A 26884-nucleotide genomic window follows, 5' to 3' on the forward strand; every position below is an offset into this window, starting at 1 on the left:
ACCACAACGCGAGTTCACTATTAAGTTGTTTACCATAACGTTAGTTCACTATTAAATTGTTTACCATAACGTTAGTTCACTATTAAATTGTTTACCATAACGTTAGTTCACTATTAAGTTGTTTACCACAACGCGAGTTCACTATTAAGTTGTTTACCATAACGTTAGTTCACTATTAAATTGTTTACCATAACGTTAGTTCACTATTAAATTGTTTACCATAACGTTAGTTCACTATTAAGTTGTTTACCATAACGTTAGTTCACTATTAAATTGTTTACCATAACGTTAGTTCACTATTAAATTGTTTACCATAACATTAGTTCACTATTAAGTTGTTTACCATAACGTTAGTTCACTATTAAATTGTTTACCATAACGTTAGTTCACTATTAAGTTGTTTACCACAACGCGAGTTCACTATTAAGTTGTTTACCATAACGTTAGTTCACTATTAAATTGTTTACCATAACGTTAGTTCACTATTAAATTGTTTACCATAACGTTAGTTCACTATTAAGTTGTTTACCACAACGCGAGTTCACTATTAAGTTGTTTACCATAACGTTAGTTCACTATTAAATTGTTTACCATAACGTTAGTTCACTATTAAATTGTTTACCATAACGTTAGTTCACTATTAAATTGTTTACCATAACGTAAATTCACTATTAAATTGTTAACAATAACATTAGTTCACTATTAAATTGTTTACCATAACGCGAGTTCACTATTAAGTTGTTTACCACAACGCGAGTTCACTATTAAATTGTTAACCATAACGCGGGTTCACTATTAAGTTGTTTACCATAACGTTAGTTCACTATTAAATTGTTTACCATAACGTTAGTTCACTATTAAATTGTTTACCATAACGTTAGTTCACTATTAAGTTGTTTACCATAACGTTAGTTCACTATTAAGTTGTTTACCATAACGTTAGTTCACTATTAAATTGTTTACCATAACGTTAGTTCACTATTAAATTGTTTACCATAACGTTAGTTCACTATTAAGTTGTTTACCATAACGTTAGTTCACTATTAAATTGTTTACCATAACGTTAGTTCACTATTAAGTTGTTTACCACAACGCGAGTTCACTATTAAGTTGTTTACCATAACGTTAGTTCACTATTAAATTGTTTACCATAACGTTAGTTCACTATTAAATTGTTTACCATAACGTTAGTTCACTATTAAGTTGTTTACCATAACGTTAGTTCACTATTAAATTGTTTACCATAACGTTAGTTCACTATTAAGTTGTTTACCACAACGCGAGTTCACTATTAAGTTGTTTACCATAACGTTAGTTCACTATTAAATTGTTTACCATAACGTTAGTTCACTATTAAATTGTTTACCATAACGTTAGTTCACTATTAAGTTGTTTACCATAACGTTAGTTCACTATTAAATTGTTTACCATAACGTTAGTTCACTATTAAGTTGTTTACCACAACGCGAGTTCACTATTAAGTTGTTTACCATAACGTTAGTTCACTATTAAATTGTTTACCATAACGTTAGTTCACTATTAAATTGTTTACCATAACGTTAGTTCACTATTAAGTTGTTTACCACAACGCGAGTTCACTATTAAGTTGTTTACCATAACGTTAGTTCACTATTAAATTGTTTACCATAACGTTAGTTCACTATTAAATTGTTTACCATAACGTTAGTTCACTATTAAGTTGTTTACCATAACGTTAGTTCACTATTAAATTGTTTACCATAACGTTAGTTCACTATTAAATTGTTTACCATAACGTTAGTTTACTATTAAGTTGTTTACCATAACGTTAGTTCACTATTAAATTGTTTACCATAACGTTAGTTCACTATTAAGTTGTTTACCACAACGCGAGTTCACTATTAAGTTGTTTACCATAACGTTAGTTCACTATTAAATTGTTTACCATAACGTTAGTTCACTATTAAATTGTTTACCATAACGTTAGTTCACTATTAAGTTGTTTACCACAACGCGAGTTCACTATTAAGTTGTTTACCATAACGTTAGTTCACTATTAAATTGTTTACCATAACGTTAGTTCACTATTAAATTGTTTACCATAACGTTAGTTCACTATTAAGTTGTTTACCATAACGTTAGTTCACTATTAAATTGTTTACCATAACGTTAGTTCACTATTAAGTTGTTTACCATAACGTTAGTTCACTATTAAATTGTTTACCATAACGTTAGTTCACTATTAAATTGTTTACCATAACGTTAGTTCACTATTAAGTTGTTTACCATAACGTTAGTTCACTATTAAATTGTTTACCATAACGTTAGTTCACTATTAAGTTGTTTACCACAACGCGAGTTCACTATTAAGTTGTTTACCATAACGTTAGTTCACTATTAAATTGTTTACCATAACGTTAGTTCACTATTAAATTGTTTACCATAACGTTAGTTCACTATTAAGTTGTTTACCACAACGCGAGTTCACTAAGTTGTTTACCATAACGTTAGTTCACTATTAAGTTGTTTACCATAACGTTAGTTCACTATTAAATTGTTTACCATAACGTTAGTTCACTATTAAGTTGTTTACCATAACGTTAGTTCACTATTAAGTTGTTTACCATAACGTTAGTTCACTATTAAATTGTTTACCATAACGTTAGTTCACTATTAAGTTGTTTACCATAACGTTAGTTCACTATTAAGTTGTTTACCATAACGTTAGTTCACTATTAAATTGTTTACCATAACGTTAGTTCACTATTAAGTTGTTTACCACAACGCGAGTTCACTATTAAGTTGTTTACCATAACATTAGTTCACTATTAAATTGTTTACCATAACTTTAGTTCACTATTAAATTGTTTACCATAACGTTAGTTCACTATTAAGTTGTTTACCACAACGCGAGTTCACTATTAAGTTGTTTACCATAACGTTAGTTCACTATTAAATTGTTTACCATAACGTTAGTTCACTATTAAATTGTTTACCATAACGTTAGTTCACTATTAAGTTGTTTACCATAACGTTAGTTCACTATTAAATTGTTTACCATAACGTTAGTTCACTATTAAATTGTTTACCATAACGTTAGTTCACTATTAAGTTGTTTACCATAACGTTAGTTCACTATTAAATTGTTTACCATAACGTTAGTTCACTATTAAGTTGTTTACCACAACGCGAGTTCACTATTAAATTGTTTACCATAACGCGAGTTCACTATTAAATTGTTTACCATAACGCCAGTTCACTATTAAGTTGTTTACCACAACGCGAGTTCACTATTAAATTGTTTACCATAACGCGAGTTCACTATTAAATTGTTTACCACAACGCGAGTTCACTATTAAATTGTTTACCATAACGTTAGTTCACTATTAAGTTGTTTACCATAACGTGAGTTCACTATTAAGTTGTTTACCACAACGCGAGTTCACTATTAAATTGTTTACCATAACACGAGTTCACTATTAAATTGTTTACCATAAGGCGAGTTCATTATTAAATTATTTGTAATAAGGTTAGTTGACTTGTTAACGGTTTAAAGCCAAACACTGAAGAACGTTTCATTACCTGTCTTGTATGCCGCAGATGTCGATTTGGAGCTCACTGTAGTTACCCAGAAGGCCTTGCTGCACACGGTACAAGTCGAGTGGACGGTTGTTGAGGACGATGGAGCGCATGCAGCCCTGATAGGCCAGCGTGGGGTTCCGACAGCCCTGATTGGTTGCTGATGCTGGGCATCCTAAGGACAAACATGAAGTGAATAAACCTAAGTTAATGCCTAGTTGCCGTTTTCTTTCAAGCTTCAAAATGGAGACGTGACGTATTACATAACGTGAGACGGGCGGGGGCGGGGCTTCCAGGGCGTCAGTTAATAACTGATTGACATTATAAAGATGAATATTTATGTCATTCCTTTAATCGTATTATTAGCACGGTGCTGAATGTTCTGTAAACTCGTTTTTCAGTATGAGTGTGCGGATCGGGTCCTGATCGCGGCGGCCCGGATGCCGAGGTTTGGGTCAGACGCCGTGGTGTTGTAGTAATGCTTTCTCACAGCTATATCCCTAATTTCTCCATCTGGGGATTAATAAAGTATTATCTTATCTTATTTATCTCCAGCCCGGCCTCACCGTCACGCTCTGTAACTCGATGCCGCACAGTGCCACGTTTCATTTCCCCGTCGCTGCGCTGCAAAGCGGTGACACCGTAGAACGCCATCTGCTCTTCCACTGATTAAGCATTAAACACGATAAGCGATACACACACACACTGTCTCCAACACACACACACACACACACACTTTTACAGCTCTGTTCGCATGACATTAGCGTACACTCGTGGCCGTGTGACCCCTGCGTCCTTTTATTTCCGCTCACGTAACGAAAAGGAATACGCACACAGGAGTTTAGCAGCTTCACGTGTCTCAGAGGAAGCGTGCGTTAGCTTTCACGCTAGCCCCCTGGTGATAGTAAAGATGGTAGAAAAAAAAAACGGGTGTGCTAATCCCGCTCCGTAACGCTAGCCTATGAATGACTCTCCCTTAGAACTTTACAATTTCACTTAGTCCTTCTTTTTTTTTGTGATATTTGGGAACTTTTCATTTATTAAAAAAAACAAACAAAAACAAAACATCTTATTGTGCTAGCTAGCGAAGTCACGCTGGTAGCACATCTTCACTACTTACTGCTTCTTCTTCTTATGATTAAATATTTCACAGCAGTTCAGGTGCGTATTAGCGTTAGGATTAGCGTTAGCACACACGCCCTCACCTCCGATTAGCACAGTGTTCCTGGGTCGCGCGTGACGTCCGAGCATCATGCTGGACGGAGAATCATTGTCCACGGAGACAGAAGCCTGGTTTTCCTTCAGCGTTAGTGAGACCGAGTGCCAGAGTCCGTCGCTCAGACTGCGGCCTGCAGGAGGACACAGTTAGCGTGCTAATTATCACGCTTAATTATACGTTAATTAAGTGTGCACTGTCTCTCCCTCTCTCTCTCTCACACACACACACACACACTGCTGACCGACGGTGATCTCGGAGCTCTGTAGCGCCGATCGGTGGTGTGTGAGCCTCAGCTGTGCGTCGCTCAGTAGCAGCACGAGTTTCTCCACGCCCTGCAGGCCGATCCACATCAGCATGGCGTCTCTGTTCCACGTACGGAACTGGAAACCCGCGCTCCACCCCGAAGTCTCGCCGCTGTCCGTCTCCGTCATCGCCGATAAATCCGCCGGAGCCTGCAGGAAACTGCTGCTGGAGCTCAGGAACGTGGCTGAGACCGCCGGAGGCTCTGAGCAGGAAAAGGTCACGTTACCCTGTAACACACACACACACACACGTCAGAGACATTGTACATGACGTAAGAGTTACTGTACGTGATTCGGTATAGCTGGGTGCGAAAGTTTGTACACTCTTGGTATAAAATCAAGAAAATTTAAATATGTAACAATAACACACACACACACACACACAGTGTGAGTCAGGTGTCGCACATTTTCCTTATAGCGTCCAATGTTTTAAGAGATTAACGGTGAAACGCACTGTAAACCCGACACGTGTGCAAAAGTTTGTACCCCCTCAGAACTTCATAACTGCGTCCAAACTTTATTTCATAAAACATTACAGAGTAAAATTAACCAAGGCGTATTTTTCCTTCCATACGTTTAAAAACGGACGGAAAAGAGGCGCAAACTTTTGCTTTAAACCCTAATCATATATTAAACAAAAAATAAATCTGACGTGTGAGTTTGTATTAGATTGACGTAGCAAACTACAATGAGAATGCTTGTGTGATATGCGCGTGTGTGTTTTTTTACTCAAATCATTCCACACAATTAAATATTTGATTCTTCTTCTTACGTCTCTACTTCTGTTCATTTCTGACCTTCTAGTCTCGTTATATTTCCCCGACGGAACGATTCTAAAGACGTTCTGGGAAGAACGCTGGGGTTTACTCCATTTTATTTCATCTCTTTATTCAGGAGGATGAGTCAGCGTTTAGCAGACTTGGACTTAGAAATACACACAAAAGTGTAAGCAAGAGAAAGCCCAGACACCTGCGTACCCGTTATGTGTATGTGTAACTTAACATGGATATGTGTTTTACAGAACGTCACCGGAAACCAATCTCTGATTCGTTCTCCTGAATAAAGATATTAAATAAAATGGAGTAAACCCCAGAGTTCTTCTCCGAATGTCTTTATAATATTTCAGTCAGGAAATATTTCTGTATGACCTGTCGTCTCTCTCTCTCTCTCTCTCTCTCTCTCTCTCTTGGCTAAGGCACGATGCTTCTCTCTCTAATTGGAGTTTAAAAACCCCCGAGAGAGCCGTCTATTACTCACACCGAGAGAAAACGCTCACTAATCCAGTGTTCTCACATCTCCGTCTCAGTAAAGTACGGCACGACACGCCGACGTCTGATCACCGACACGTCGGATTAAAAGCAGCTCTGATCAGACACACTGTAGCCTGATCAAACACCTTGAGAAATGGCCGTTTTTAATGGTGCATGTTGAGGATTAATGGCTCTACAGCCATAAAGCTTATATATATTATATATATATATATATATATATATATATATATATATACATTTATATATTATTCCTGTGATAAATAATATCACTCACCACACTGTAGATCTGTGGTTTCTTGCGCTTGGCCAGGTCGATGATGTTCACCCCGTTGTAGTAGAGGTTCTCCATACAACCGTGGAAGTTCTTGCGCAGGAACGTTCCCGGTTTTCCGGGCAGAGGAACGCCGCCGATGCTGAGCTTTGTAAAACCAAGAAGATACGAACAAAAACAGACCAAAAAAAAAAACCAAAAAAAAAAAAACGTTCGGAGTGTTAGGGAAATTTTGCTAACATCTGAAACTTGAAAACCACAGGGATAAAAATCAGATGCTCACTTCGTAGTCGACCTCCAGCGAGTCCCCTATTCCTCCGGAGCGAAGGTGGCGCGTCATGCGGTCCACGGTGAAGTTGATCTGCTTGTTGAAGCGCTCGATCAGGACTGAGTGCCAGCGCTGGTCGTCCAGGAGACTTCCCAGAGAGATGGAGACGTGAGCACTACTGGGATGAGCTTTAGCATCGTCTACGGTGAGAGAGAGAGAGAGAGAGAGAGAGAGAGCGAGTGCGTATAAGAGAAGATATTAAAAAGAATGTACATACAGTGTGCTGCGTAAGTGTTGCATCTCGTCCAGCTTGGTGGAGCGTCCCATCTGACTCCTTCCGAGTTACTCTTGGCCCCGTTGTAAAAGTGAATGCGCTGTTACTATAGTAACGATAACGTATTAGAACGAGCTCATTAACGCAAAGAAAAGCTGCTGTTATATAAAACTAATCAACACCTTCTGACCAATCAGAATGCAGAATTCAGGAGCGCTGTGGCGTAACCATATACCGTGACCTTTACTGTTAAAGTGTGATGGCTGAGTGTTAAGATTCAGTGGAGGGGAAGATTAGAAGGGAATAAGGAGAGAGAGAGACAGAGAGAGAGAGACAGAGAGAGGTTAGAGAGAGAGACAGAGAGAGAGAGAGACAAAGAGAGAGAGACAAAGAGAGAGAGACAGAGTGAGAAAAAGATGTATGATGAGCAGTTTGAAGAGCAGAAAAAAAATGAGAAGAAGGGATATTTCACAGCTGCCTGAACAGAGATGAGATGAAGTGAGGAGAAGAACACAACCACAGTAGTGTTGGAGAGAGCAGGCGTGTGAGAGCGAGCGTGTGTTGGAGAGAGCGGGCGTGTGAGAGCGAGCGTGTGTTGGAGAGAGCAGGCGTGTGAGAGTGTGGGTGTGTGAGAGCGAGTGTGTGTTGGAGAGAGCGGGCATATGAGAGCACGAGTGTGTGAGAGCGAGTGTGTGTTGGAGAGAGCGGGCGTGTGAGAGTGCGAGTGTGTGAGAGCGAGTGTGTGTTGGAGAGAGCGGGCGTGTGAGAGTGCGAGTGTGTGAGAGCGAGTGTGTGTTGGAGAGAGCGGGCGCGTGAGAGCGTGGGTGTGTGAGAGCGAGCGCGAGTGTGAGAGCGGGCGTGTCCGCTGGATCTTACACTAAACCGTGTAACTGATGGTCATCGTGCTCGTATCCGTGTTTCCTGGTGTAAAGAGCACAGCTCCTGGAGAAGAACTGTAGATACCTGAAGTGAAGATGGTGTAAGGTTCTGGTTGGGACGGTGGAGCTCTCAGGACTCACCCAGGTTGATGTGTAAGGCCAGACGGCCGCGCTGAAGCTCCAGCGTGATGTAATCTCCTCTCTGACCCTCGCCGTGGACCAGCACGCCGTCCGATCTCACGCTCTTAAACTGCAGAGAGATCACGTCCTTCACCGTGCTCATGGACTTCTGATTGAAGCGGTACAGCAGAGCGCTCCTGCCGTCGAAATCAGCCAAGTCCGACTCTGAGGAACCACAAGACCACGGGGTTTACTCCTAAAACCCAGTTTCTATCTTCTTTACAAACATATACTGATAAAGCAGAGTCCAATCTGAGCTCAGAGTTCACTACAGAGCAGAATAGAGTCAGAGCACAGAGCTGTTAAGGCAGAATCTGATCTAACACTAGGGCTATTAAATCAGAATCCAATCTAGGCATAAAGCTATTTGAGGAGCAGAATCTAATCCCAACTCAAATCTCCTAAAGCAGAATCTAATCCAAACTCAAATCTCCTAAAGCAGAATCTAATCCAAACTCAAATCTCCTAAGGCAGAATCTAATCCCAAACTCAAATCTCCTAAGGCAGAATCTAATCCCAAACTCAAATCTCCTAAAGCAGAATCTAATCCAAACTCAAATCTCCTAAGGCAGAATCTAATCCCAAACTCAAATCTCCTAAGGCAGAATCTAATCCCAAACTCAAATCTCCTAAGGCAGAATCTAATCCCAAACTCAAATCTCCTAAGGCAGAATCTAATCCCAAACTCAAATCTCCTAAAGCAGAATCTAATCCCAAACTCAAATCTCCTAAGGTAGAATCTAATCCCAAACTCAAATCTCCTAAGGCAGAATCTAATATCAAACTCAAATCTCCTAAGGCAGAATCTAATCCCAAACTCAAATCTCCTAAAGCAGAATCTAATCCCAAACGCAAATCTCCTAAAGCAGAATCTAATCCCAAACTCAAATCTCCTAAGGCAGAATCTAATCCCAAACTCAAATCTCCTAAGGCAGAATCTAATCCCAAACTCAAATCTCCTAAGGCAGAATCTAATCCCAAACTCAAATCTCCTAAGGCAGAATCTAATCCCAAACTCAAATCTCCTAAGGCAGAATCTAATCCCAAACTCAAATCTCCTAAGGCAGAATCTAATCCCAAACTCAAATCTCCTAAGGCAGAATCTAATCCAAACTCAAATCCCCTAAAGCAGAATCTAATCCCAAACTCAAATCTCCTAAAGCAGAATCTAATCCAAACTCAAATCTCCTAAGGCAGAATCTAATCCCAAACTCAAATCTCCTAAGGCAGAATCTAATCCCAAACTCAAATCTCCTAAAGCAGAATCTAATCCCAAACTCAAATCTCCTAAAGCAGAATCTAATCCAAACTCAAATCTCCTAAAGCAGAATCTAATCCAAACTCAAATCTCCTAAAGCAGAATCTAATCCCAAACTCAAATCTCCTAAAGCAGAATCTAATCCAAACTCAAATCTCCTAAAGCAGAATCTAATCCCAAACTCAAATCTCCTAAAGCAGAATCTAATCCCAAACTCAAATCTCCTAAAGCAGAATCTAATCCCAAACTCAAATCTCCTAAAGCAGAATCTAATCCCAAACTCAAATCTCCTAAAGCAGAATCTAATCCCAAACTCAAATCTCCTAAGGCAGAATCTAATCCCAAACTCAAATCTCCTAAAGCAGAATCTAATCCAAACTCAAATCTCCTAAAGCAGAATCTAATCCCAAACTCAAATCTCCTAAAGCAGAATCTAATCCCAAACTCAAATCTCCTAAGGCAGAATCTAATCCCAAACTCAAATCTCCTAAGGCAGAATCTAATCCCAAACTCAAATCTCCTAAGGCAGAATCTAATCCCAAACTCAAATCTCCTAAAGCAGAATCTAATCCCAAACTCAAAGCTGCTAAAACAGAATGTAATCCAAGCATAAAGATGCTATAGGAGCAGAATCTAATCTAAGCATATCTAATAAATCTAATAATCTAAGCACAGAGGTGTTAAAGGAGGGTTCACGCAGGGTTCGGGTCTGGACAGAACCCTCAGAGAACCGTAGAGAACCAGACAGCAGCACCGTGTCTGTCTGATTCAATTCTCATTCCTCTGAGAGAGAAAGAGGACGATCTGTCACTTTCTGTATTTCTCCAATATCCAGACCAAATTCAATCTGCACCTCCAGACGACACACACACACACACACACACACACACACTGGCCTTGACAGACACACTGGAAATAGAAATCAGTCAGTGTGTGTCAGTGTCGGGTAAATATTCTCAGTGGCATAAATAGGAGGTTGTGCTGGGGTGACTTAGTATAAACACACACACACACACACACACACACACACACAGTTCAGAGATCTCTCAGTTTGTTTTCCTGTCTGGCTGGTTAGAGGTGGTCGGAGCCTCACCGAGAGTAAGTGACCTCAGGTACAAATCAGATTTACACAAGCAGGTGACTGGTCGCTGGTGGGCGTGTCTACTGTTTTTTCTGGTAGGCGTGGCCTTTCCAGAACCCTCAGTCACTATATACAGTCACTATCTCTGCTACTTCCTTTCTACACACTTAATGAGAGCTCGTATAGGATAGGAGAAGATGAAACCACTAGACGTTATAAGTTTAATAATAGGAACACCTGTACACCTGCTCATGCGTGCAATAACCCGAACAGCCAATCACGCATCGGCATCGCAACGCATAAAATAATACAGATACGGGTCAAGAGCTGAGCATGAGAAGTTCCGATTAAAGTGGCCGATGATGACGTTATCTTTGGAAAATGCGAATTAAGTTACGGTATCACAAGGACTTTTTAATGTTTGTAACCATGGCAACAGAGGCTTTAAAAGCTCTTAGGTAACTGAGCATCGCAAAACAGACAATATTAGCTAATTTATTCACATACACACATACTACTATCTACCGGTTCTTATTAGAAACCCACAAATACACTTTGCATTGATTTATTAGTGTGATATAGCTAGCAAGCCGCTCTCACAGCAGCGTTATCGAGCAGTGACACACACACACACACACACACACACTTGTGTGGTCCGCTCGTGTGGCTTATCGTGTTTGATCTAAATGGTAAACTGAGCTGTCCTTCACACAGTCTTTCTCCTCATCCTCACAGCCAAACACCAGAGGTCAAAATCAGCGCACACACACACACACACACACCACAAATACATCTCAGGTTCAACTAGCGTGATACCAAAAACCTGGGCAACATGAGAAGTGCTAATTGATAATATAAATGACTTGAGGAAAACAGCTAGCGTGAAGAAATGCTAATAAAAATAACTGAAGAATGTACAGCTACTAGCTTCACCTCAGACTCGGGGTGGAAGAGAATACGGCTAATAAAATACGCTGCATTTTACGATGCTAGGGAAAGAGCTAGCATAACGAGTACTAGTCAAGTATTCTACAGGAAAGCTGCTGTCAGGCTACATTTAATTACACAGCTAGCATGGAGACTAATGCTAATAAAATCTGATTCAGGCCACAGAAACGCAGCTAGCATGCAACAATACAACTTGTATGGAGATCGCGAATAAAATACACTTCGTTTCGAAATTACAGGAAAGCAGCTAGCATAACGAGTACTAACCAAGTACTCTACAGGGAAAAAGGTGGTGGTGGTTTTTTAAAAACTTTTATAGCTGGTTTTTACTATTTTGCCAGAGACATATCTGCCTTCAGCTCTCGCCTCAGCTCCCTCTGATGCTAAGCTAACAAACCCCCCCCCCCACACACACACACCCCCCAATACGATGTAAAGTGCTTTGAGTGCCGAGAAAAGTGCTAAATAAATGTAAGAAACTATTAATAATAATTATTATAACTTATTGGCTTGAGTATTTCTGCGTAAAAGAGGCGTTTTTTCAGGTGTTTTTACCGTCATTGCTGCGTTGTGCTAAAACACACGTTCTAAAGTTATATATTATTCATGTGATGTTTCTAAAGGCTTTACAGATTTACACCTAAATTTACCGGAGATGCACTTTATTGCTGACTGCGCGTGTGTGTGTGCACGCGTTTGTTAAACGGGCAGCTGCCATCGAGGCCGTAAACAAGCAAGGAGACTGTTATAAATAATTCAGCTCGGAGACGGCCGGCATCTTTTGAGGATCTCTCTAGATGAGCGATTGATTTCCTTTTGTTTGCCGGATAAATGTCAGTCTGCATTCCAAAATGGCAGACAAAGAAATAATAGGAATAATAATTCCCCGACGTGTACGATTTCACATCACAGTCTGTACTGCATGTACTTGATGTCTGGACACTGATAAAACTCGCCAACAAGGTTTCATCTGGTTACTTTCTCCCCTTGAGGTATGTGTGGTTGTGTGTGTGTGTGTGTGGGGGGGGGGGGGTCAAATGAAGGTTGCAGGTGTGTAAATTCCACACTCACTGTAGGAGCAGCCATACGCTTCCACTCGCAGGCCAATCCATCCCTCGGCGCTCCAGTCCTGCGGCAGGAAAAGCAGGTAACGTGTCCGGATGGCGTGCGGCAGTTTGTGATGGACCACACCATCGGCGTCTGTGTTTCCTGGGAAAACCTGACAAAAAAAAAAAAAACACAACATAGAAACGACAAAGAAAAACATCATTCCCACCTTCCAAGTAGGAAAAATGCCATTTGTACCTACATTCTGGGAAAAAAGTCGTTTACAACTTCCGACTAGGAAGAAACTATAATCCCATGGGAACAAACCATAATTCCCACATTCCGACCGGGAACAAACCAGAATTTCCACATTCTCTCCGGGAACAAACCATAATTCCCACCTTCCGACCGGGAACAAACCATAATTCCCACCTTCTGACTGGGAAGAAGCCATAACTCCCACATGCACACTGAATAAAATTGTAATTCTCACCTTCCAACAGGGAAAAACTGTTATTCTCAAGTTCCGACTAGGAAAAACTGTAAAACACCTCCCCATCTGACTGGGAAAACCGTCATTTCCACCTTTCGAAGTAATTCCAAACTTCCAACTGGTAAAAAAAAAGCATAATTCCCAACTTCTGAGTGGAAATTACAAGTCAGACTTTTTTTCTTTATACCTAATAACATTTTATGCAAATTTATATCCGATGTATCCAATGAAAAATGTAGATTTCTGATAATTTTTCAGTGTGAGGTTTATACTTTTTTTCCCTGAAATGTATAGTCAGTTTATTTACAGAATATATTACGCAAAGTTCTGACATTCCGTTTAATAACGACGTTTCTTAGCTTCCTCGTCCCAACAACAGCTTTTTAAAAAGAAGTTTTATAGCGCTAAACCCAAAACAGTAGGAATTCTAGCGAGTGGGATCATCGTTATTTGTTTACATTTTATACCCAAATCTAAAACTAATAATACTCATTAAACCTACTGTAATTAACTCCGCCCCCTCACGTAAACCTTTTCTTTTCTTTCCGTCACTGCGCTGAAATGCTAACTAGCATCCCAGAACATGCTATGCAGAGGAGAAGTTTCCTTTTTATTCCTCCAGGCTAACTTTTCTTTCTTTTTTTAATTAGTGCAACTTCTTTTGTGAATTGTCACTTCATTTTTAAAACTAGCACAAATTGGGATGTGCCACAGTCATGGGTTTAGCTGCTGATTTAAAACTCAAACTGCAAAGAAATGTCACTTGCTTAGTGTATTAATGTAAATATAGAGTCAATTAAGACACACACACACAGAGCTAACAGGAAGTTCTTGCCCTACAGCGTAACATGATTAACTATATGCTAGCATAGGAGCTCGCTATTAGCGTAGCCTGAGGAAATCCTCCGAGCTAAGCGAAGTTAAGGAGCTCTTTACGCCTTCTAAAAGATCCTGGCGCTTTTCAGTCCCAGTCCAATTAAAAGCTCGACACCTTCAAAGAGTTTTTCCCAGAGAAAGTGTTGCTGCTGAAGCAATTAGTGTCTTGACGTCTCCAGCAGAGACGCAGACTAAAAAAAGACGACAGCTCTGTAACGACGAGAAAATCCGGTCAGTCCATCTGTATCACGCCGTCTTATCTGAGATACGCTCAAATGTACAGACGACAGCATACCTGTCTGTCTCTCTCCATGTCTCTCTCTCTCTCTGAGTGTCAGCACCACAGGGAACAAGCGGGCAGTGATCAAACCCTGAAATGTCTCGTATCGATTCAGGAGAAGGTGAAGCCCGCTTGTTTTTCCTCCGAACGTGGAGGCAAAGCAACCTCTGGCTCCAGTGACTCCTCCAATCGATTCCAGAGTTGTCAAAATAAGACGAGTGAACGGAGAGAGAGAAAGACAAAAGAAGAAGAAGCGGCCGCAGAGTAAATTCGAGCTGAGCCGCTGAGTGAGGTTTTACCTCTGCAGAGCCCGAGACGGCTATCAGTTTATCCGGAGGACTGAACGTCAATCCTAGCATTTACACTGTACAATAAATCTGTTACACTTACCTTCATACCGCAATTATTTCAAAGGATGAGGATTATTCGAGGAGATCAGGATTATTTGAAACAGTCAGGATTATTTGAAACAATTAGGATTATTTGAGGAGATCAGGATTATTTGAAACAGTCAGGATTATTTGAAACGGTCAGGATTATTTGAAACGATTAGTATTATTTGAGGAGATCAGGATTGTTTGAAACAGTCAGGATTATTTGAAACAATTAGGATTATTTGAGGAGACCAGGATTATTTGAAAGAGTCAGGATTATTTGAAACAGTCAGGATTATTTGAAACGATTAGGATTATTTGAGGAGATCAGGATTATTTGAAACAGTCAGGATTATTTGAAACAGTCAGGATTATTTGAAACGATTAGGATTATTTGAGGAGATCAGGATTATTTGAAACAGTCAGGATTATTTGAAACGATTAGGATTATTTGAGGAGATCAGGATTATTTGAAACAGTCAGGATTATTTGAAAGGATTAGGATTATTTGAGGAGATCAGGATTATTTGAAACAGTCAGGATTATTTGAAACAGCCAGGATTATTTGAAACGGTTAGGATTATTTGAGGAGATCAGGATTATTTGAAAGAGTCAGGATTATTTGAAACGGTTAGGATTATTTGAGGAGATCAGGATTATTTGAAACAGCCAGGATTATTTGAAACGGTTAGGATTATTTGAGGAGATCAGGATTATTTGAAACAGTCAGGATTATTTGAAACAGTCAGGATTATTTGAAACGATTAGGATTATTTGAGGAGATCAGGATTATTTGAAAGAGTCAGGATTATTTGAAACAGTCAGGATTATTTGAAACGATTAGGATTATTTGAGGAGATCAGGATTATTTGAAACAGTCAGGATTATTTGAAACAGTCAGGATTATTTGAAACGATTAGGATTATTTGAGGAGATCAGGATTATTTGAAACAGTCAGGATTATTTGAAACGATTAGGATTATTTGAGGAGATCAGGATTATTTGAAACAGTCAGGATTATTTGAAAGGATTAGGATTATTTGAGGAGATCAGGATTATTTGAAACAGTCAGGATTATTTGAAACAGCCAGGATTATTTGAAACGGTTAGGATTATTTGAGGAGATCAGGATTATTTGAAAGAGTCAGGATTATTTGAAACGGTTAGGATTATTTGAGGAGATCAGGATTATTTGAAACAGCCAGGATTATTTGAAACGGTTAGGATTATTTGAGGAGATCAGGATTATTTGAAACAGTCAGGATTATTTGAAACAGTCAGGATTATTTGAAACGATTAGGATTATTTGAGGAGATCAGGATTATTTGAAACAGTCAGGATTATTTGAAAGAGTCAGGATTATTTGAAACGATTAGGATTATTTGAGGAGATCAGGATTATTTGAAACAGTCAGGATTATTTGAAACGGTCAGGATTATTTGAAACGATTAGGATTATTTGAAGAAATCAGGATTATTTGAAACAGTCAGGATTATTCAGGCTGATACTTGCTTGCTGGATCCAGTTCCTACGAATTTATTCAAATTGTGCTTCGCTGTGTGGTGCCCTGCTATCCTCAGCATTATAAATGAATCACTGGAGACTGGGGTCGTTCCAGCAGTACTAAAGACTGCTGCTGTTACACCTCTACCAAAGAGAGAAAATGTTCCTGTGGATGATTTTAACAATTTTCGTCCCATCTCAAATCTTCCGTTTTTGGCGAAAATACTTGAGCGTGTTGTTGCCTCTCAACTCTGTACTCATCTTACAACCAATAACCTCTTTGAACCCCTTCAGTCAGGTTTTCGTAAATTTCACAGCACTGAAACGTCTCAGGCCACCAACTGAGACTTGTTGATGGCCTCTGATTCTGGAGCTACCTCACTTCTTATTCTTCTTGATCTTAGAGCCGCCTTCGATACTGTGGATCATGGTCTTTTACTTACCCGCCTTGAAAGTGTTTTTGGTGTGTCGGGGACAGTTTTAAACTGGTTTAAATCCTAATATACGGACCGTTTCCAGTTTATTTTTATGTGTGGCTTTAGGTCTGACACTTGCTCGGTGCTCACTGGTGTTCCTCAGGGTTCAGTTCTAGGCCCTCTACTCTTCAATATGGATCTATCTCCACTTGGGCATCTGCTGCGATCGCTCGGCCTCCATTATCACTTTTATGCCGACGATACCCAAATCTACATTCACTCACAATCTGGTGAAAACATTGATGCTTGTTATCTTTCTGACTGTATTTCCGAGATAAAAACATGGATGAACAATAACTTTCTGTGCCTGAACAGCGGGAAAACTGAGGTTATGCTTATAGGTTCCCGTCAGCAAATTCGCAAAGCAGCAAAGCATCAACTGTTTGTTGATGGCTCTGTTCTAGAGACCCAAAGTAAGATGAGGAACCTTGGTGTAATTTTTGACCCCAGCCTCACTCTTGATTTTTTATGTTCAGGGCACTGTGAAGGCATCCTTTTTTCATCTCAGAAATATATCCAGACTAGGCCCAATGCTAAACTTATCCGTCGCTGAAAAGTTGATTAATTCATTTATTGTCACACGGCTGGATTACTGTAACGCCGTTTTAGCCGGAGTTTCTAAAACCGCAATAAACAAACTGCAATATGTTCAGAACTCTGCCGCCCGGATCCTGACGGGAACCAGGAAATGTGACCATATTACTCCTGTTCTGGAGTCCTTGCACTGGCTCCCGGGCAGGTTCTGTGTCGATTTTAAGATCATGATGTTGACGTACAAGGCATTACATGGATTGGCTCCGCAATACTTATCTGCTTTATTAATCCCTTACACCCCAAATCGCAGACTGCGCTCCTCGCAGTGTAATCTGTTAACTGTTCCACAAACCCGCTTAAAATCTATGGGTGACGGGGCTTTTTCTTTTTTTCTCCTTCACTCTGGAACTCTCTTCCTCCTGAACTCAGGGAAGCCCAGACTTTTGTCATTTTTAAAGCTCTTCTCAAGACACACTTTTTTAAACTTGCATTCGACTGCTGATGTCTTTTTAGATCGTTTTATAATAAGTTTTATTATTAATGTTGTTTTTGTTCTTATTAACTTTTATTCGTTTTATTTTTCTGTGGACTGGGATTTTATGTACAGCGCTTTGAGAAGCTGCTTTAAAGGCGCTTTATAAAATAAAGATTATTATTATTATCATTATTATTATTGATCAGGAATATTTCACTGTATGAGAATTCTCTGAGTTGATTTTTTTTGATCTATCTATGTATCTGTCTATCTGTTTGTTGCAGGAAGTGACTCACTCCAGCGTAATCCTCGTGTCTGTACTGTTTCCAGTCTCTTCCTGTGTCGCTGTACAGCAGCGTGTATCTGGTCACCCAATCAGAGCTGCCGGAAGCACCCTGTGTCGCCACGGCGATGATCTCCATCCTCTCACGCAGGTCGACCTGCAACCAGCGCAGGCGGTCCGTGTGATCAGGCCTCCAACCTCCACCTCCTAACACACACACACACACACACAGACACACACACACACACACACACACACACAGTAAAAAAAAAAGATTAAAGCCAATTTTTTCAAGTGTAAACACATTCATAAAGGGGATTATTGTGTATATAAGTTACTTCAACAAAAACAGGATTACGTAATAAACATATTTGGAACGGCCGAATCTTCGATTCGACGCTTCGATACGTTCTGTAGCTAGCTGTGTCTTTAACGTGGAACTAGCCTGGTGGTACCGGTGTAACCATGGCAACCGGCAGAAACGTGAAGCCAGGAAGACAATTTTTTGAGTTTTGATGATCCTGCGTACGTTCATCACCGTATAAACAGTAAACTAAATATAAACAGAACAGAACAGTGCAGTTTAGCCCCGTAATCTCAACCGCATGCTTTTTATCAGATCATTAAATAAAGAAATACATTTAAAAAAAAGAAGAAAAAAAAAGTGCGAAAGCAGCCGAACGCTGAAGAGATAAATACGTGTCTGATGTAAAAGGCCATATTGATCATCATCATCATCATCATCATCATCACGATGTTTTGGTGCCACATCTGGCGTAAATATGCGCATAAATCACAAGAAGACATTTAGGAGAGGAAAAAAAAAAGTAAATAAATTGACAGGATAAATGAATTAATCCTGAAAAAACGATAACGAATAAAACCTGTAAATTAACACGAGTTACATTTCCAGAAAAAAAAGAAAGGAAGGAAGGAAGAAAGAAATGAAGGATGGTGAACTGAGGGGATAAAAGGAAAAGAAACAGCCAGAAGGAAGAAATAGTGATGAGTTTGAGAGAAAAAGAGAAGCAAAATAAAAAGTAAGGAGAATATCGATAAAAAGAAATCGGTTAAACTTCAGGTTTGAACAGAAACGACTCATAATTCAGTTATTTATGAAATAAATTGAGTCTAATAAAAGAAAACAAATCCACAGAGTCCTTCAAAAGAGCTATTCAAGCAGTGTGTGTGTGTGTGTGTGTGTGTGTGTGTGTATGTGTATGTGTGTGTGATCTGCTGACTCACCGTCTCTGTTGTTTAGCTTAGCATAATAGCCAGCGTGACTTTCCGAGGAGACGGACGAGCTGTGGAACGACGTGGGAGGAAGAAGCGAGAGCAGCGGGCCGTTACAGTGATCTGGAGAAGGAACAGGAAAAGAAATCCAAGAGGTCACCTGTTTTTTTTTTTTTTTTAAAGCCCACGGCGCTCATGTTAGCTTATTAACAATAATATTAGTGTTTTTCTCAAAACTTTTTTCATTACTTTGGACATGTTTACAGTCTGTATTTCTTTTCCGGCGTGGTAGCCACGATGCTGCGTGATTAAGACGATTTGAACAGTTGTTCATGCTCCTCCTCGTGGTTCATTCCAACCCTGACACTTCACCTGTCTGTTACACAAATATAGCCTGTTTTTCATCCGAGAATCATTTGTTTTGTGAGATCGGATCTCAGCGCTTCACACGTGGAGACGGAGATCAGACAGCGAGTCCTTTCAGCGCAGACTGAAGGGATTGTTCAGCTAATTAACCTTTACAGAGCTTTTCCAATGGCTGAGACCTTAAATGACATCAGATTCCAACTTTGCAAATTGATTCTAAACTTGGAGAAGGAACAAGGGAGATGTGTGTGTGTGTGTGTGTGAGAGAGAGAGAGAGAGAGAGAGAGAGAGAGAGAGAGAGAGAGAGAGTCGGTGATTAAAGGATCAGGAGAGGTCGTACAAAGGTGACAATCCAACCTCTCTCACTCTTTCTGGCTCTAAAACACTTCAGAAAACCTCCACACACACACACACACACGGTTGCTGGGAGATGAAAGACAATGTACACATTTCCTTCAATAAAAATCCAAGGATTTTTAGGATTTGTGTGTTGTTTGAAATGGTTCCCTATTCCCTACTCCCTATTCCTTACTCCCTATTCCCTACTTCCTACTCCCTATTCCTTACTCCCTATTCCCTACTTCCTACTCCCTATTCCTTACTCCCTATTCCCTACTTCCTACTCCCTATTCCCTATTCCCTATTCCTTACTGCCTATTCCCTACTCCCTATTCCTTAATCCCTATTCCCTACTCCCTATTCCTTACTCCCTAAACCTTACTCCCTATTCCTTAATCCCTATTCCCTACTCCCTATTCCCTACTCTCTATTCCTTAATCCCTATTCCCTACTCCCTATTCCCTAGCCCTATTCCTTACTCCCTATTCCCTACTCCCTATTCCTTACTCCCTACTCCCTATTCCTTACTCCCTATTCCCTGCTCCCTATTCCCTAAACCTTACTCCCTATTCCCTACTCCCTATTCCTTAATCCCTATTCCCTATTCCCTAGCCCTATTCCTTACTCCCTACTCCCTACCTCCTACTCCCTATTCCCTACTCCCTATTCCTTACTCCCTATTCCCTACTCCCTATTCCCTACTTCCCACTCCCTATTCCCTACTCCCTATTCCCTACTCCCTAATCCTTACTCCTTATTCCCTACTCCCTATTCCCTGTTCCCTGATATCTAAAACTTACTACATTCCAAATCTGTTGTGTATCACAGTAATCAGGTTGTTTCTCAAAATGGCAGCAGTCATGAGGATTCAGTTAGCAGGCAATGCTTAATAGAAAAACAGTATAATTTTAGTAGTTCTGAGTATATTTTCAGTACTTTAACAGCATATCTGAGGTAAATGTTGATGTTCCGGATCAATTTTGTCTCATTTCGACCTTCGCTGTCTTTCCTCGTTCTGTAAAAAACTGAACATCTAGCTACCACACAGTTAAAGTGCTAATCACAGTCATTAGCTAGCTTATGCTCAATGCTTATTAATTATTTTATAGTTGCCTGGCAACAGTGTTCATATGAATGGTGAACAAATGGTGTGCTGAAAACCAGGAATCCACAACTTTCATCACAATGAGGCAATTTTTTATGATAACTGACCGTGTGTCAAGGTGACATCATGATAGTGTATTTATAGAAATCACTGCATATTTAGGCAGCATTTTTATTTATAGTCCACTATGGGTGTGTCCCAAACCACACCCCCTATTCACTATATACTGCATATAAACATCATCATCAGTCCACTGTGGACTACATCTTTACTGAAAGCTATTAAAATGAGAAAGAGAAAATAAGGTGTTAAGGTGTGTGTGTGTGTGTGTGTGTGTGTGTGTGTGTGTTTGTGTGTGTGAAGTCAATTGAGCTAGATATGTTTTTGAGACTCATAAATATGAATGTGTGTGACTGACAAGGAGAAGATGTCCTGTTCCCTTAGTGACTGTCTGGAGCATTTCCTCTGCACTGAGGGAGGAATGAAGTGACAGGTGTAGGGGTGTGTGTGTGTGTGTGTGTGTGACTTTGGAAGCTCGTCACACACTTACCATATTGTTGGAAAGTTTACAGAAAACAGCTGGTGGTGGTTGACGGGGAATGTCGGTGTGTGACGGGGAATGTCGGTGTTTGAATGACAGTGGAATGGTGACGGTGAATGGTGGTGTTTGAATAACAGTGGAATGGTGATGGTGAATGGTGGTGTTTGAATAACAGTGGAATGGTGACGGTGAATGGTGGTGTTTGAATAACAGTGGAATGGATACAGTGAATGGTGGTGTTTGAATGACAGTGGAATGGTGATGGTGAATGGTGGTGTTTGAATGACAGTGGAATGGTGACGGTGAATGGTGGTGTTTGAATGACAGTGGAATGGTGACAGTGAACGGTGGTGTTTGAATGACAGTGGAATGGTGACGGTGAATGGTGGTGTTTGAATAACAGTGGAATGGTGATGGTGAATGGTGGTGTTTGAATAACAGTGGAATGGTGACGGTGAATGGTGGTGTTTGAATGACAGTGGAATGGTGATGGTGAATGGTGGTGTTTGAATAACAGTGGAATGGTGACAGTGAATGGTGGTGTTTGAATGCCAGTGGAATGGTGGTGTTTGAATGACAGTGGAACGGTGACGGTGAATGGTGGTGTTTTAATAACAGTGGAATGGTGACGAAGAATGGTGGTGTTTGAATAACAGTGGAATGGTGACATGAATGGTGGTGTTTGAATAACAGTGGAATGGTGATGATGAATGGTGGTGTTTGAATGACAGTGGAATGGTGGTGTTTGAATGACAGTGGAATGGTGATGGTGAATGGTGGTGTTTGAATGACAGTCGAATGTTGACAGTGAATGGTGGTGTTTGAATGACAGTGGAATGGTGATGGTGAATGGTGGTGTTTGAATAACAGTGGAATGGTGGTGTTTGAATGACAGTGGAATGGTGACGGTGAATAGTAGTGTTTGAATGACAGTGGAATGGTGATGGTGAATGGTGGTGTTTGAATAACAGTGGAATGGTGGTGTTTGAATGCCAGTGGAATGGTGGTCTTTGAATAACAGTGGAATGTTGACAGTGAATGGTGGTGTTTGAATGACAGTGGAATGGTGATGGTGAATGGTGGTGTTTGAATAACAGTGGAATGGTGGTGTTTGAATAACAGTGGAATATTGACAGTGAATGGTGGTGTTTGAATGACAGTGGAATGGTGATGGTGAATAGTGGTGTTTGAATAACAGTGGAATGGTGACAGTGAATGGCGGTGTTTGAATGACAGTGGATTGGTGGTGTTTGAATGACTGGAATGATGATGGTGAATGGTGGTGTTTGAATGACAGTGGAATGGTGACGGTGAATAGTAGTGTTTGAATGACAGTGGAATGGTGGTGTTTGAATGACAGTGGAATGGTGACGGTGAATGGTGGTGTTTGAATAACAGTGGAATGGTGGTGTTTGAATAACAGTGGAATGGTGATGGTGAATGGTGGTGTTTGAATAACAGTGGAATGTTGACAGTGAATGGTGGTGTTTGAATGACAGTGGAATGGTGATGGTGAATGGTGGTGTTTGAATGACAGTGGAATGGTGGTGTTTGAATAACAGTGGAATGGTGACAGTGAATGGTGGTGTTTGAATGACAGTGGAATGGTGATTGTGAATGGTGGTGTTTGAATAACAGTGGAATGTTGACAGTGAATGGTGGTCTTTGAATAACAGTGGAATGGTGATGGTGAACGGTGGTGTTTGAATAACAGTGGAATGGTGACAGTGAATGGTGGTGTTTGAATGACAGTGGAATGGTGATGGTGAATGGTGGTGTTTGAATGACAGTGGAATGGTGACAGTGAATGGTGGTGTTTGAATGACAGTGGAATGGTGGTGTTTGAATGACAGTGGAATGGTGATGGTGAATGGTGGTGTTTGAATGACAGTGGAATGGTGATGGTGAATGGTGGTGTTTGAATGACAGTGGAATGGTGACAGTGAATGGTGGTGTTTGAATAACAGTGGAATGGTGGTGTTTGAATAACAGTGGAATGGTGACAGTGAATGGTGGTGTTTGAATGACAGTGGAATGGTGACAGTGAATGGTGGTGTTTGAATAACAGTGGAATGGTGGTGTTTGAATGACAGTGGAATGGTGATGGTGAATGGTGGTGTTTGAATAACAGTGGAATGGATACAGTGAATGGTGGTGTTTGAATGACAGTGGAATGGTGACAGTGAATATTGGTGTTTGAATAACAGTGGAATGGTGGTGTTTGAATAACAGTGGAATGGTGACAGTGAATGGTGGTGTTTGAATGACAGTGGAATGGTGACAGTGAATGGTGGTGTTTGAATAACAGTGGAATGGTGGTGTTTGAATGACAGTGGAATGGTGATGGTGAATGGTGGTGTTTGAATAACAGTGGAATGGATACAGTGAATGGTGGTGTTTGAATGACAGTGGAATGGTGATGGTGAATGGTGGTGTTTGAATGACAGTGGAATGGTGACAGTGAATATTGGTGTTTGAATAACAGTGGAATGGTGGTGTTTGAATAACAGTGGAATGGTGACAGTGAATGGTGGTGTTTGAATGACAGTGGAATGGTGATGGTGAATGGTGGTGTTTGAATGACAGTGGAATGGTGACAGTGAATATTGGTGTTTGAATAACAGTGGAATGGTGGTGTTTGAATAACAGTGGAATGGTGACAGTGAATGGTGGTGTTTGAATGACAGTGGAATGGTGATGGTGAATGGTGGTGTTTGAATGACAGTGGAATGGTGACAGTGAATGGTGGTGTTTGAATGACAGTGGAATGGTGGTGTTTGAATGACAGTGGAATGGTGATGGTGAACGGTGGTGTTTGAATGACAGTGGAATGGTGACAGTGAATGGTGGTGTTTGAATAACAGTGGAATGGTGATGATGAATGGTGGTGTTTGAATAACAGTGGAATGGTGACAGTGAATGGTGGTGTTTGAATGACAGTGGAATGGTGATGGTGAATGGTGGTGTTTGAATGACAGTGGAATGGTGATGATGAATGGTGGTGTTTGAATGACAGTGGAATGGTGACAGTGAATGGTGGTGTTTGAATGACAGTGGAATGGTGATGATGAATGGTGGTGTTTGAATGACAGTGGAATGGTGACAGTGAACGGTGGTGTTTGAATGACAGTGGAATGGTGACAGTGAATGGTGGTGTTTGAATGACAGTGGAATGGTGATGATGAATGGTGGTGTTTGAATAACAGTGGAATGGTGACGGTGAATGGTGGTGTTTGAATGACAGTGGAATGGTGATGGTGAATGGTGGTGTTTGAATGACAGTGGAATGGTGACAGTGAATGGTGGTGTTTGAATGACAGTGGAATGGTGATGGTGAATGGTGGTGTTTGAATAACAGTGGAATGGATACAGTGAATGGTGGTGTTTGAATAACAGTGGAATGGTGACAGTGAACGGTGGTGTTTGAATGACAGTGGAATGGTGATGGTGAATGGTGGTGTTTGAATGACAGTGGAATGGTGATGGTGAATGGTGGTGTTTGAATAACAGTGGAATGGTGATGGTGAATGGTGGTGTTTGAATGACAGTGGAATGGTGACAGTGAACGGTGGTGTTTGAATGACAGTGGAATGGTGATGGTGAATGGTGGTGTTTGAATGACAGTGGAATGGTGACGGTGAATGGTGGTGTTTGAATAACAGTGGAATGGTGATGGTGAATGGTGGTGTTTGAATGACAGTGGAATGGTGACAGTGAACGGTGGTGTTTGAATGACAGTGGAATGGTGGTGTTTGAATGACAGTGGAATGGTGATGGTGAACGGTGGTGTTTGAATGACAGTGGAATGGTGACAGTGAATGGTGGTGTTTGAATAACAGTGGAATGGTGATGATGAATGGTGGTGTTTGAATGACAGTGGAATGGTGATGGTGAACGGTGGTGTTTGAATGACAGTGGAATGGTGACAGTGAATGGTGGTGTTTGAATGACAGTGGAATGGTGATGATGAATGGTGGTGTTTGAATAACAGTGGAATGGTGACGGTGAATGGTGGTGTTTGAATGACAGTGGAATGGTGATGGTGAATGGTGGTGTTTGAATGACAGTGGAATGGTGACAGTGAATGATGGTGTTTGAATGACAGTGGAATGGTGATGGTGAATGGTGGTGTTTGAATAACAGTGGAATGGATACAGTGAATGGTGGTGTTTGAATAACAGTGGAATGGTGACAGTGAACGGTGGTGTTTGAATGACAGTGGAATGGTGATGGTGAATGGTGGTGTTTGAATGACAGTGGAATGGTGATGGTGAATGGTGGTGTTTGAATGACAGTGGAATGGTGACAGTGAACGGTGGTGTTTGAATGACAGTGGAATGGTGATGGTGAATGGTGGTGTTTGAATGACAGTGGAATGGTGACGGTGAATGGTGGTGTTTGAATAACAGTGGAATGGTGATGGTGAATGGTGGTGTTTGAATGACAGTGGAATGGTGATGGTGAATGGTGGTGTTTGAATAACAGTGGAATGGATACAGTGAATGGTGGTGTTTGAATAACAGTGGAATGGTGATGGTGAATGGTGGTGTTTGAATAACAGTGCAATGGTGATGATGAATGGTGGTGTTTGAATGACAGTGGAATGGTGATGGTGAACGGTGGTGTTTGAATGACAGTGGAATGGTGACAGTGAATGGTGCTGTTTGAATGACAGTGGAATGGTGATGATGAATGGTGGTGTTTGAATAACAGTGGAATGGTGACGGTGAATGGTGGTGTTTGAATGACAGTGGAATGGTGATGGTGAATGGTGGTGTTTGAATGACAGTGGAATGGTGACAGTGAATGGTGGTGTTTGAATGACAGTGGAATGGTGATGGTGAATGGTGGTGTTTGAATAACAGTGGAATGGATACAGTGAATGGTGGTGTTTGAATAACAGTGGAATGGTGACAGTGAACGGTGGTGTTTGAATGACAGTGGAATGGTGATGGTGAATGGTGGTGTTTGAATGACAGTGGAATGGTGATGGTGAATGGTGGTGTTTGAATGACAGTGGAATGGTGACAGTGAACGGTGGTGTTTGAATGACAGTGGAATGGTGATGGTGAATGGTGGTGTTTGAATGACAGTGGAATGGTGACGGTGAATGGTGGTGTTTGAATAACAGTGGAATGGTGATGGTGAATGGTGGTGTTTGAATGACAGTGGAATGGTGATGGTGGTGTTTGAATAACAGTGGAATGGATACAGTGAATGGTGGTGTTTGAATGACAGTGGAATGGATACAGTGAATGGTGGTGTTTGAATAACAGTGGAATGGTGATGGTGAATGGTGGTGTTTGAATAACAGTGGAATGGTGATGGTGAATGGTGGTGTTTGAATGACAGTGGAATGGTGACAGTGAACGGTGGTGTTTGAATGACAGTGGAATGGTGACGGTGAACGGTGGTGTTTGAATGACAGTGGAATGGTGACAGTGAATGGTG

The 26884-nt window shown here is 40.7% G+C and overlaps 1 protein-coding gene across 2 annotated transcripts in view; it reads right to left on the minus strand.

Annotated features, from left to right (window-relative positions):
- cntnap5b (contactin associated protein family member 5b) overlaps positions 1-19258 on the minus strand; it is a 37023-nt gene extending 17765 nt beyond the window's left edge. Inside the window, exons 1-9 of one of the 2 annotated variants that reach the window (XM_053617146.1) lie at positions 19095-19258; positions 17863-18056; positions 12580-12727; positions 8183-8386; positions 6905-7089; positions 6625-6768; positions 5019-5307; positions 4764-4907; positions 3562-3733 (exon numbers count right to left, since the gene is read on the minus strand). In XM_053617146.1, the coding sequence (XP_053473121.1) occupies positions 3562-3733; positions 4764-4907; positions 5019-5307; positions 6625-6768; positions 6905-7089; positions 8183-8386; positions 12580-12727; positions 17863-17988 (1412 nt within the window). In that variant the 5' untranslated portion in view covers positions 17989-18056; positions 19095-19258. Of the gene's footprint in view, positions 1-3561; positions 3734-4763; positions 4908-5018; positions 5308-6624; positions 6769-6904; positions 7090-8182; positions 8387-12579; positions 13367-17862; positions 18057-19094 lie in introns of those variants that run through there. The other variant, XM_053617145.1, reaches the window with a different exon arrangement.
- Positions 19259-26884: the final 7626 nt, after the last annotated feature.

Source organism: Ictalurus furcatus, chromosome 27 (genome assembly GCF_023375685.1).
Source record: "Ictalurus furcatus strain D&B chromosome 27, Billie_1.0, whole genome shotgun sequence".
NCBI classification, from domain to species: domain Eukaryota; kingdom Metazoa; phylum Chordata; class Actinopteri; order Siluriformes; family Ictaluridae; genus Ictalurus; species Ictalurus furcatus.